A 12,956-nucleotide genomic window follows, 5' to 3' on the forward strand; every position below is an offset into this window, starting at 1 on the left:
AAGCAGTGTAAGAGTCAATACAACTCAGTGAATCTACTGCCTTCTCTAGCATTCTGCAAATGTTAATTAAGCTTCAGAGTATTCCATGTGAAAGGCAAATAATGAAGACTTTAACACTGCATTTCCCTAGTTTTTTCCTTGTTCATTAAGGAGCATCCATGAATCCTCATCCCAAACTAATTTGTTTTCAAGTAAGAAGAAAAGTCATGTCTTAGATGAAATATCTAATTTTACATTCTGCTACATGAAACTAAATCATTGCTATTTTTATTGCTAAATGTGGGATCCCGAGTCAAATAATGAAGACTACCATAATGCTTTACTAAGAGCAGATTGTGGAACATACAGTTTACTATGGACCCAGAAGGACAGTTACATGTCTGTTCAGACTCTCAGTATTTGAAGTGCATGACCACAATCACAAGGACACTTAACTTTCAGAAAAGAAAACAAACATCTCCCTCATGACCCCTGTTTCCTGACTTTTAATTCTTCAGAACGTGACATCATTCATGCTGGAAAATTACTTACCAACAGGAATTATTTTTTCAAACCTAAGTCTAAGAAGCAAGCTTTCCTTGGAAAGCTTCAGTAATTTTGGGGTTTTTTTTTGGTAACAGATTAGAACCGTGGATATTTACCAGCATGCACAGAGACAAAACAGGGCATGTCACCTCTGCCTTTCACCAGTTTTACTCCCAGAATTTCATGATAGCCATAAAATTTTGATTCCTTTTACCAAAGAAAATTCATCTTTTATCCCTAGGAGAAAAATACATGTTAATCAAACACAAAACCACCACAAACTTACTCTCTAGTTCTTCCTTCTCAAAATTTGTATTGATAGTAGAGCTGATTTTGCCCATATCCACAACAGCTTCTTCATCATGACCCTGAAGAAACAAGACACAAGTTTAAGTTACAACTAAACAGAACTACTTTTTTTTCCTAAATATGTTCTGAGACAGTATATTGTCACTAAAAACCTACCCATCCAATTTTTCAAGAAAACATTACCCTGCATTGAAGGAAAAGACAGTAAATCAATAGACAGGCTAAATACCATAAAATTTCCTTCTGCAATACTCTGTATTTCATTACAATCAGGACACATGTTTCAAAAGTGCAGTATTCTTTTAGCTTTTTATTCAACAGCAATCAATCTACTTCAATGAAATAACTGGTAAATTTATAAAAAGATACAGAAGTTAATACTGAGAGATCTCAAGCTCTTCTCTTCAGGGGGCAATTCCTGTGTGAGATTTTCCAGCACCAATAAGAAGTCTTTTTGAACAAAGCGGTAGCAAAAAGGTTAGGCTATCCAACCTAAGGTCTTTCCTAGACCCATAACTCTGGAAATATCAAAATAACTGCTTTATTCAGGTTTCAACAGCCAGCTTGTTAACCTAATTCACTTTTTTTTTTTAACCCATGAAGTTAAAAAGCAGCAGTTTCCAGCAGACCTTTTGGGGTTCCATTACTACTGAAACCACATCACTCATAACATGAAATATTTGAAATAGATATAGGCTTATCTCTGAACACATCCTCTAATCACAGTCAGCACATCACTAAAGCAGACCTTAAAACTGCCTTTTGCTCAGTCTTTACAACAATAAAGTAACTGAATAGTAGAAATCTCAAGCCCATCTCAGACTTGACATCAAAACAACATTAGAGTTGCCTTTCTCCATGTGTTTGCATTCCTTAGAATAAAGTCCACTTTTCACAGCTCACAAATTACAGCTTCCTGACAGAGCTGGTTCTCCAAAAGAAGAACTGCCTAAGGGCAGTTTTACATCCAAATATAAGGGCAAGGCTAGCTGCTAAAGATTACTGCCCCTGATCTTTCTGCTCCCTTGGGCACAGACTTTTTCCTTAAGTCAGACCTAACCATCATGAAATCAGACAAAAAGTGCTTAAGAAACGGTGTGCTTTCTTTGTTGTTTGTTTGGGTTTTTTTTTTTAGCTTTTTTATAATAACTTGCTTAGTTTTCCATTAGATCAGCTCACCAAAGTGACTTCTCTTGTGGCCATATGACAGCCAGATCTACCACAAGTTTGTTTGATCACTGCCTCTAGCAGCAGTTACATTGATCTGATGCTCTACATTTCAATCCATGGAGGATCTGTGATAATGGGTTCATGAGGGAAAAACAGAAGCCTAAATCAGGAGTCTTACAGGAACTGGGAACCCTAACAGTGTTGACATTCAACTAAACTTTGGTCTTAGAATTATGCAATTACTTTATATATAGAACAAGTTTGTCACCTCACAGGAAAAGTGGCAAGGATGAAAAACAACATACCTGTGTGTAACAAGTACAAGCTAAAACACACTGTATCAACTCCACTCCCAAAAAAAATCTTTTTGAACACAGAACTCCTTGATCTTAACAAAAAATATCTTTATTATAGTATATTGTGTGCATATATACAAAAGAAATTTAAGTATTTAACTACTGAGGAAAGAAGATTAAAGAATACGAAGATGACGAGCACCACATGGTGAGAAAAAATTCTGATGAGGTTCAAAAAAAGGTTAGATGCAGCTAGACCACAAAAAACCAAAAGCAGCTGGCACTATGCAAATAAGTAAAAACAGAAGAGGAAAGAGTAGCACATGGCAGAATAAACCTCTGAAAACTAAATACAAGTCAATTCTGAGCTGTGTCCCTGAAAATAGGGTGTTCAAGAAAGGCATTACACAGTAACCTAACTTTGTCACTACTGCTGCATTGTAGTGACAGTAGAGTTTTGCAAGCAGGGTAGAAAAAACCTTGTACACTCCACAGAGCTACAATTTAAAAAATTGAGGCAATGTCTATTGGAGAAAGACCATGAAAATGTTCCAAGGATCTGTTAATAAAAAAGTGGTAGAAATTTTTCAAGTGTCATAGTAATAAGATGGGAGGGGAGTATAGGGGGAAATAGTATATTCCTGTCTCCTATGCACCAAAATCCAGTGTACTGTAGTACACTCCTGTTCTCAGAAACAGATACACACAGTATGCACATTACCACAAAACTCGAAGTAGAGATGGAAGCAGATGGAAGAATTACAAATTCTCTGAACTACCTCAAGTGGTTTTTATATCTGAGTAGAAAAAAATCCCTAGTAATAGGAAAACCGCTATCAAAATCTGTTCCACAATTAGCTTCATGGTTACAGCCACAGACTCCTGAAAATTCCTGCACCTAAACACACCCATCCCCAGCAGTCCTTTTAGGACACTTGAAATCTTGCCAAACACACAGTTTTTGAGCAACAAAGGAAGAGTTTTTCTCCGGATGATACAAACAACTGCATACCAGTAGAAAACTGCATAGACACCATGAAAAATATACATAAAAGGAGAAGTTTTCATCTCCCAATAACATTTTGAAACTGGATTTGCTGTGTGCCCTGTATTACATTATTAATTATACCACCCTTTGCTTCAGTAAAAGAGATTCTCTGCCAAACTCATACATACAGAAGCAGTCTTCAAAAACCACATCACGTGAAAGTAACATGTCTTTTAAGATTAGATTACAGGAAGGCATGTGTGCCCTTGCAAACCGTTCTATCACTATCTCAAAGTACTCAACATATGCAAAGACTCTTCCAAGAATAAACCATTAACAACCACAAATATCATACATGAAGGAAGCATATCATTTACAGCCTTTGTTCAGAAAAACACAAAGCATCATTTTAACATATCTGTTTTGTGATGCCAAGAGCAAATCCCAGTATATTTTTGCCTTAGGTCAGGTAAAAAACCAAAATTATTCAAATACATTATAAAGTAATTCCAAACTACAACCTTTTCCTGGTTAAAAATAAAGTCTGTAGGGCATAGCTTCCAGTAATTATAGATGATCTATCATATCAGTTGAATGCACTGAGAGGAGGGAAAATTTTACAGCTGCCATTTCAGTTCTCTTGTCTACTTTCTGAACTTTTTACATAAACAAAGAACAGTGGGATTGTGGAAAATTTGTCAACTTCCCTGTTTTTGGCAGAGAATGACTTGGAGCTTAAAGCAAATATTCCTGGGCAGTTTACCATTCACAGCATGTGAAACTTTACATAGGACAATCCCACAGATGCCCAAATACAGCTGATTTAGATAAGCCGAAGTAAAATTCAAGACTAATTTAGAATGTATGTAACTTTCATTTTCAGTCAAAAGACAGAACAATCAAGAAAGGGGGGAAAAACCAACATAAACAGCAACCAAGGTGCCCTAGGGAGAAATTAAGCTTTCATCTTTGGTTTGCACTTTTTTTTTTTTTAAGGAGAAGGTAATTTATAAAAACAGAACAAATCCTGAGTACTTCAAGGGAAAAAAAATAAAAAGTCTAGCACATTGTATTAAGATACACTAAGTGTACTTTTCCTAACACCAGATTTCTGGATACTCATAAACACACTGCAGAAACAACCTCCAGTAAAACCTTCATATTCAGCTAGAGGTGCCTGTATACATTAGAATCTGTCTTCTCAGCCTTCAAACTCTCCTCAGCATGAAAATTAAATCCCTTTTCAACTGCTATAGATCAGACAAGACTTTCAAATACTCAGTGCTCCAGCAGACTCCCAGTAGGATTCCTCTTGCCACCTCTGGTTTTCAAATGTCTTTTTTCAGTCTGTGAGAAAAGAGTAATTCCTCCTTGCAGAAAACCAAGCACCAGAAATTGTTAACACTACTAATTTACCTTCTCAAACATTTAATGTCATTTAGTAGAGTACACTTTTTGTATCTAGCATATTAATGCCACATGTTTTTAAAACTAGTACTGAAAAAAGAGTCAATCCTAAATTGCACGAATTTTTATGGAAAGCCCTGGGTTGGGAAGAACTGACAACCTCCAGCAGTAAGTGGTAGCCACAGTCTCAAGGACTAGCACGAATATGATGCAAGGAGTATTAAATTCAAAGGCAAGTTTCCACTGTCATCTCTGCAAGCACTTCTCACCATGCAACTCACTTAACCTTGTGCAGTCACACACACGACAGATTTCAGACGGGCAAGCTGCCAAAGTGCATTACTGAATAACCACTTCCAAGACAGACAACTTGCTAGAAGCACATTTTTAAGGTACTTGAAATACAGTCTAATCAAATCATTCTGGTGATAGACAGTGATCATAAATAGCTGATACAGCTAACTGTAAACTTTTAAAATCTATGAGCAATACAGTAACCATGTTAAGAATAATTTGAGATCAACATTTAAGAGCATTACTTAGCTAAGTCAATGTTTATGTGCTCCATTTACATTTCCTCAGACCAAAGTTCTTCCCCAGCAGAGTTACAGAGTGACTTGCAGCACCAGAAGCGATTATATTAGTGCTCATGGAAGTCAGTAAGTAGGGCTTAAGAGAGGGCATAAACAAACAAAAAAAACTCCACAAACACCATCACCCTTCCCCCCAAAAACAAATTACATTACAAATTTCATGCTACAAAGAGGCTTTACTGCAGCATTTATTGAAGTAGATGCAAATAAAAAAGAAAAAACAAAACCACAATACAAAACGCAACCAACAAAAACTAACGCCAACTCAGGATGGGGAGGACGGAGCGTACTCCTATCAATGTTTTTCCTTTATATATCTGTCCCTGGCCAACAGTTTAACACTTCTTATTTTAATAGTATTCTACTATAACTGTCTATACCATCCCAGTGGTCCTACATACTGCTTTGTGGCTGTAACTGTATCCCAATCACTCTGGCTTGAAGAGAAAGCACACAGTTTCCTCCTCCTTCCCACAAGAACCCATGGATCCATCTCTACTTCTGTAAGCACAAGAGATCTGGCAGACAGGATTTTGCTCTTAGTCTGGAATGTGGTACCAACAAATCATTCCTCCCAAAACAGGAGCAAACCCTGCTTACAAACCCCACTGGCAAACCTTTGTAGCACACTGCTGTAGATTTACCAAGATCAGCAGCATATGAGCACTTGTGCACAGCGCATTTTGCTTGTCACACTCAGCTCTTCCTCCTTTCACCACCAGTAAGCACACAGGAGCAGTTCAGCTGGACCAAACCATCCATCAACGTGCTATCTGCAAGAGGACACAACAGGAGAGGCCCAGGGCAAACTGAATCAGAGTCAACAGCGGCTTGGCCTTAGGAAGCATAGCCAAAACAGGACTCTTGTTCTATTACCAGCTCTCCTTTGTGGGATCTACATTCAGGAGATGGATATGACAGCCATCAAAAAAAGTTCCAGTGACAAAAACAAACAAAAAAAAATTAATTAACATAAGATTGTTGATATTGCTCTGCTTCAAAAATTAAGGTTTGGCTATGAAAAGGAATTAAAACCTTCATTTTGACCATATATCTCAAAGGTAACCAAAGAGGAACTACACAACCTCACTTTGCAAATGTATCCAGGTATGTGTGTGTACATCTATAAAATATTTTAAAACTGATCTTTATCAAAAATAGATAAACAAACTCAGTTGTTTTGTTACATAGGTACTGAAATATATTGTTCAGGGTAATTTAGAACCCACAGGGTAATTCATTATTCATTGTCACAGCCACATTTCCCAAGTGGTCTGTTTCAGAAGTCTGCATTTCTCCTCTAGGCACACATAATACTCCATGTAGCCAGGAAATAAAATACATCTCCAATTTACAGAATGCATGTACAACCCCCTCTCAATCCATTCAACCGCCCAGAGCTGCAAGTTAATAAGAACTAATACTTCAGGAAGTAAAAAACAGACAAGACCAGTGCTGTAGACCCACAAAATTAGGAGATTAAGTCTACCAGGGACAGCAGCTCTGGAAAGGAAAAGCAAAGAAACCAGAAAAACAGTGTATTTGTTAATGTCATCTCTGGATGCTGTATGTAGAGTTGAAGGCCAATCACTCTACTTCAGGCAAGCACCAGGTCCATCCCATAGGTCTCCTCCCACTGCTACCCGCACACAGCACCAAGCACAGCCTCAGTTAAAAGTGAGTAAATAGAAAGGGCTTGTAGACGTGATTTACCTGCAGGACCAACTAACAGCAGCACTTGTTAAGTTCTAAGTATATTGTTTTACTTCTCTTTCAGACTGATTCTGCTTTTAAACCAGAGGTAAGATGAGCCCACAGTAGGCAGGAGGGCAGGCATCATAGTTGCTGCCTCCTTGAAGGACAACCAGGATACAAAAAAAATTAAAGTTCTTTCTAAATAACAGTAAGTGAAGGTATTAGGCAGTCTATCAAACTGTTCAACTTCAGTTGAACTGCACAAGTGGTCCTATAGATGCATTTGAAGTAAGGTCTTTGGGCGCAATCTCTACACAGCAACACTGTATCATCAGAAGTTGCCAGAGTGATGAAACACTACCAGTTCTAAATCAAGCACATCAACCTAACAGCCAAGGAAAAATGCGCCACATATAAATGAGCCCTGTCTCATTTTGTCATCGTACAATTTTTAGCTGGCCTTCCCCTCTAAATATATACAGATGAGAGCACAATTAATAATAATTCACAAACAGAACACTTGCCAGGTTTAAAATAGGAAGCATACCGTTGATGGGTTCCCCCTTAGTTGTAATTTCTATGGTCTCCTTTGCACAGAACAGCTGCTTTCCAGAGATTTTTTTCCCCTACTATCTTAGCAGAGGGTATTGCTCAAGCACTACAGGAATGACTCTAACTCAGCTCAATGGCTTTGGCGTCACCACACATCCCCTCTTTTCCTGTGAATTTTACCTGTGCATGTACAACTCCTATTTTAGTCAACAATCCTCTCGTGTAAACGTCAGCCCCTCCTCATCAAAGCTACACTCAGAGCCTTGCAGGGAGGTGTGACACTTAGATTTATTTCAGTAAGACCATAACCATCACGGAAGAGGCTAGGGATACTTAGACATTTTTTTAGCCTACTAATCCTCTAATTAACTGTTCAGCTTACCTTACTAAATACATCTGACCAATCTGCTTCTAGAAGACTTACAATAAACACAGCAGCTCTACAAACCTTGTTTGGAAAAGTATGTCCAAAAGATATCAACAGACTTCAGTTGAACTCCCCGGAAGTTTCACTGTACTTTGAATTTTCTGAAACTGTATGTGGAGGGCATTAAAGATGTGCATGTGTGTTAATTAAACATCACAAAACCCAAGCATTTCAGGAAAAAAGCAGTTCTAAACACACTAATGTTTTGCTTCTATCGAAATCGAATGTTTATAAGTAGTTTTATCTCAGTTCTAGCAGGCCTTAATCCAGCCAGGGTCACACTGAGCACCACAATGTGCAAGAGAAGCCACGTCCCAGAAAAACTAAACGTGTCTTTGGACAATAAACCAAGTTTGCATTAATCACAAGGGAAAATTAAATTGTGAGAAAAAGTCAGAAGGAAAAGGAAACATAATACCAACAAGAAAGAGACTGGTCACGGTTGTGAATGGCTTTCAACCATGGCACACCACAGCAATTCATCAAAAAAACTGGATTAGAGCAAGCACAAGAAAAAGAGATGGCTTGATTCCTAGCAAGGTGCAAGTGAATATTTGATTTACAAGTCTATTTGAATTCAGCCTGAGTATTCTGCAAGCCAGAAAATTCACCACCATATAAACTTAGCAAATACTGTCAGCAATCCAACACAAGATATCAAATTGCATATCTAATATTATAGTAGCTATTTCATGAAGTTGCATTTTATCCCTGCCTCACAGTACTAAATTTCATTCAAAAAAACCCAACATATCTCCATTCAATTAAACGTAATTAAGTGAATTCCTAAAATTACAGGTAAAAAAAAGCAGAAGTACTATAATGTTTACAACTAGTTACCTCAAATCTGTGCCTAGTCTTCTAAGCACATGCATGCTTGATACAGTTCTGTGCCAAAGCTGAAAGTAGCACCACAATGAAAACAAAAAATCGAGCACTGTACTACAGACACCTTGACAAACAAAAGGCCATTACAATCTGATGCACTCTAATAAATCTAAATCAAATTCTTATGCTCACACAAGGGAATAGAAAATTTAGCTGTCATACATACAATAATTCAGGAATCTTTAAAGTTTTACACCTTAGGAAAATTCCACCCTGTAGATTTTAGTTTCCAGGAAACTTTTAAAGTAGTAATCCCTGTTACACACTGCATTGCAGTTACATGGCAGTGGTAATGACAATCCATACAATGGCTAAGAAATAGCTTGTAACACTAATATTAGAATTCATTGTATAAATCCCCACAAATGGAGTTTTTTATCCGTGCTGAGGTCTGAAGAAAATGTTATCTCTGCAAACACTTCACCTCAGTTACACAGCTCATTAAGTTCACTAGCCTTTTTTTTTTTTTTGTCAAAAAGGAACAATTAGCTGGCTACTTTAAGATTCTCTACCAGAAACATCCTATACTTCCACAGAATCAACCAAAGCCACAGCTGATAACCTTCAAATTAAGAAAGGCTGACTCAAAATAGTGCAAGAGAAAAAAACAACCCAATTCAAAACACTCAACCAATCTCAATGTCTGACAGTATACTGGCACAATTTTAAGAGCACATTTTCTTTCTGAATTAAGCTGGTTACTATGATTAAGCAATTTAACAACACAGCAAATATCTTCCCTAATACAGAAATCTCTACTCAAACTACTACTTCTATCACCAGATCTTTCAAAAATTTCTTCCACAACTCGTGAGTCTAAGATAGCACACAATTCTGAGCCACAGCTGCTAAATAACACTTGCATCAAATCCCATTCAAGCCATTATTACATTACACAGCTGCTATTTACATACAGGTTGCATTTTCTTCCCTTGACGAGCTTCTTCCATGCTGATGTGCAGAAGCAGAGAATGCCCTTGTAGGAGACCCTGTAATGAACCTCCCCAGAGATCAGAGCCTGCGCATACATGACTGCTTTAGCTGCCTGTGCCTGACACAGATGTACTCCGGGAAATTGCTCCCCAGCCAATCGCTCCTGCTCCGCTCACTCATCTCCCAGACCACTGATTACGGCTACCGCAGGGTCACACAGCAGCAGAATGGGCAAGACAGCATGCCTTCAATTCCAGCCCAGGGAATACCAAAAAAGGAGCTGAAACTGAGTTCCACACTTCACATTTTCTGCATCAACAGCTGCTAAGAACAGCTCCAAGGTAATATTTTTGCTCTGATCCAAGACTTCATTAGCACTACAAAACGCATTTGTACCACGGGTCCCAGAACAGAACAACCCAGAAGTCAAACATCTGCTAAGTGTGTTTATAGCTGTATTCTCAACCTTTCACTGAATACTCATTCCAATGCAGGTGTTCAGTTGTTGGTGTTTGTTTTTTTTTTTTAACATAAGCTATATATTCTTGTTCTGCAAAATAAACCAAGGCTTCCTAAAATGAATTATTTTTTCCTCTCCTGTTGAAAAGGTAAAAAAGCACTGATGTTAGCTGCAATTAATCTCATGTATCCTCCCAGAGTAAGCTGTCTCTGTTTCAGGTAATACTGGTGAGTATTACTACTCAGGTGAGTATCTGTATTTTTTCCATCCTGAAGCTAACCTTTTAAAAATGCAACCTCTGCTTGAGGAGATCAAATTCAGCACTTCATCTTACTCTTTCCCTCTTCATCACTAACATACCCTAATCTCCTTGTCCCATCATCAAATGCATGGGTAAACTGGCTCTTTAAGGAGTTATCTATAACTTAACCTTTAAGACATGCCACTGCCTTGCTTGTTCCTTTTTCTTCTTTTACTCCTACATCTTGTTTGATGAGAACTCTAGCAATGAAGCTGGACTGATGCCACCCCAACCAACAAACAACTTGGACAAAACAGAACAAGTAACATACTGTCCATGAACTTGGGGCAAATACACTGTGCAACTATGAAGATGGTATTTATCACCTAGCTGTAGAGAAATCAGAAGGCCACATTCAGATCCTCTTGCTGCCTCAGTCCAGAAAATTCTCTAACCATAGGCTAATGAAAGTATTCTCAGACAGTGCTGACAAGAGAGTTTAAAAGTAGTTTGTTTCCACTCTGTAAATAGAAATTCACTCTAACACACGTATGCATCTTTTAACTTCCAAGCTATTGAAGGCCTCTCTGCTGCCATATGTAAATGGTTATAAACTAAATGATTCATAGAGGAAGCACAGAGTTAAACATCAACATCAGATCCTTTAGTTCTTAGTGATCTCTTCCAAACTGGGCATCCTAAATCACACCTATTCTTTTCCTAAAACAGAGCATAGATTCACACAACTCTTCAGTATTCAGCTGCTCAGACGAATACTGAAACAGCTATGCTGAACTGTGTCCTGGTGGCTCTCCCATACTTCAACGAACTATTCCTTAGCATAAATTCATACTAGAAGTAATTCAATTGCTACAGGTAAAAAATACGTTTGTTTAGTTTGGGAGTGGGTGTGTGAAGGGAAAAGAGGCTGTCTATTCCTTAGGCATAGAATAAGAGGGGTGGGAATCACATACTTTATTTCTTTTTTTTTTTATAAGTTTGGGAAAAAGTACTTGCTTGGTTTGAATACTTAAAAGAAAAAAAAAAAAACCTTCTGAAGCAGCTTATTGAAATTTCTTTATAGTCTGTAGTCAGCCAATTCCTTGTTAACAGTCACTCAGTCCGGGAACAAAACAAACAAAAAAACCCACTAAGAAGCAAGAGAAGCACAGTTTTTTTCAAACAGATGGAAGTTTTTGTCTTTCAAGTCCCATACCAAAACACTTTGTGGATAAACGTCTGCTCTTCTCTTAGAGTAAATACCAGGAAAAAGCTTTCCATCAAATAGAGAACAGCAGATCAACTTCAAACTGCAATTGTCTCAACATGTTTAACTACAGAAGTATTCTAAAACAAACTGTAGGCAAATATATTCAAAATTATCACATCCTTGAACGTGTTCAGTGACAACACTGTGAGAACTCAGAGCAGAACTATTTGTGCTGGAGCAATACTTTAACCGTATGTTTGATGCTGCAAAAATATCTCTATGAAGTGTATGAGAACATTTATTTTAACAAAAGAAACATAAGTACCTATCATGAAACATACACTTTTTCCTTCAATCTTTCCTTCTTCATTTTCACTTTTATACCCCTTCAAATTCTACTTATTTGACCTTATCTCAGTCTGTAAAACACATTTTTGAAAGATGGGTCCAAAAGAGTATGTACCACTTATCTAGACAAAAAAAAAAAATTCATCTGAGCTCTTACTTCTTTGAACAACTTTTCATTTTTTCCCAAGTGATACACAATTCTGATCCCAGTCCATTACAAAGTGGTAGTGAACTGCCTTACTGCAGGGTCTGCAGAGTGTCTAGCAGGCAGAGCTGTGCTTAATCTGCCATTCTGAAATGGCAGGACATTTAAAGTAGCTGCAGTAAGCAGGACTGAGCTCTCAGCAGGATTTACCACATGCGCTCCAGCCCAGCTGCTATCTGACACAGTCAGATATGAGCACAAGAAAACTGAGTGCTTGCTTGCTTGCAGAGCAAGCAAACTGACCCACCCACACCTGCAGCCCTGTAAACTCTGTATCTATTGATACTTTAAAACCCTGGTTTGGGGGGGTAGGGAGGTGGGGTGCTAAGAGTTGCATCCAGAGTCCAAAATCAACCCTTCCTTTTATAAGCAAATTAAATCAGTGAGTTGGAGTTGATGCTCTCTATGTTTCCCTTCCAACTCAAATCAGTCTATGATACTATGACTATCTTGTCTAACATTGTAGCCCCAAAAAACCAACCTAGTGCCACCCTTCTTCATGCAGTTGAAAGGACAGCATCTACCAAGCTCAAAGCATCTCTCTTTAGGAAATTAAAAAAAAAGGCAATAAATAATTACGAGATGGCATGAAAATACTTCTAAACGAGGCTTTATTTTGGAGAGGGTGATGATGGCCCAGACCATGGCGGGGGATTCAGAAGCGAGGCAAGGTGCTAGGGGATTAAGATTAAGATGATGAAGGGGGCAA

The 12,956-nt window shown here is 38.0% G+C and overlaps 1 protein-coding gene across 8 annotated transcripts in view; it reads right to left on the bottom strand.

The window, feature by feature from the left end:
• The window catches only part of SLC4A7 (solute carrier family 4 member 7), a 93,683-nt gene that overhangs the window by 56,859 nt on the left and 23,868 nt on the right, over window positions 1-12,956 (bottom strand). For 4 of the 8 annotated variants that reach the window (XM_030943392.1, XM_030943390.1, XM_030943385.1 and 1 more), the window contains exons 1-2: window positions 9,765-11,325; window positions 812-893 (exon numbers count right to left, since the gene is read on the bottom strand). In XM_030943392.1, the coding sequence (XP_030799252.1) occupies window positions 812-893; window positions 9,765-9,800 (118 nt within the window). In that variant the 5' untranslated portion in view covers window positions 9,801-11,325. Of the gene's footprint in view, window positions 1-811; window positions 894-9,764; window positions 11,326-12,956 lie in introns of those variants that run through there. The other 4 variants (XM_030943388.1, XM_030943386.1, XM_030943387.1 and 1 more) reach the window with 1 other exon arrangement.

This window comes from Camarhynchus parvulus, chromosome 2, assembly GCF_901933205.1.
Source record: "Camarhynchus parvulus chromosome 2, STF_HiC, whole genome shotgun sequence".
Lineage (NCBI taxonomy): Eukaryota > Metazoa > Chordata > Aves > Passeriformes > Thraupidae > Camarhynchus > Camarhynchus parvulus.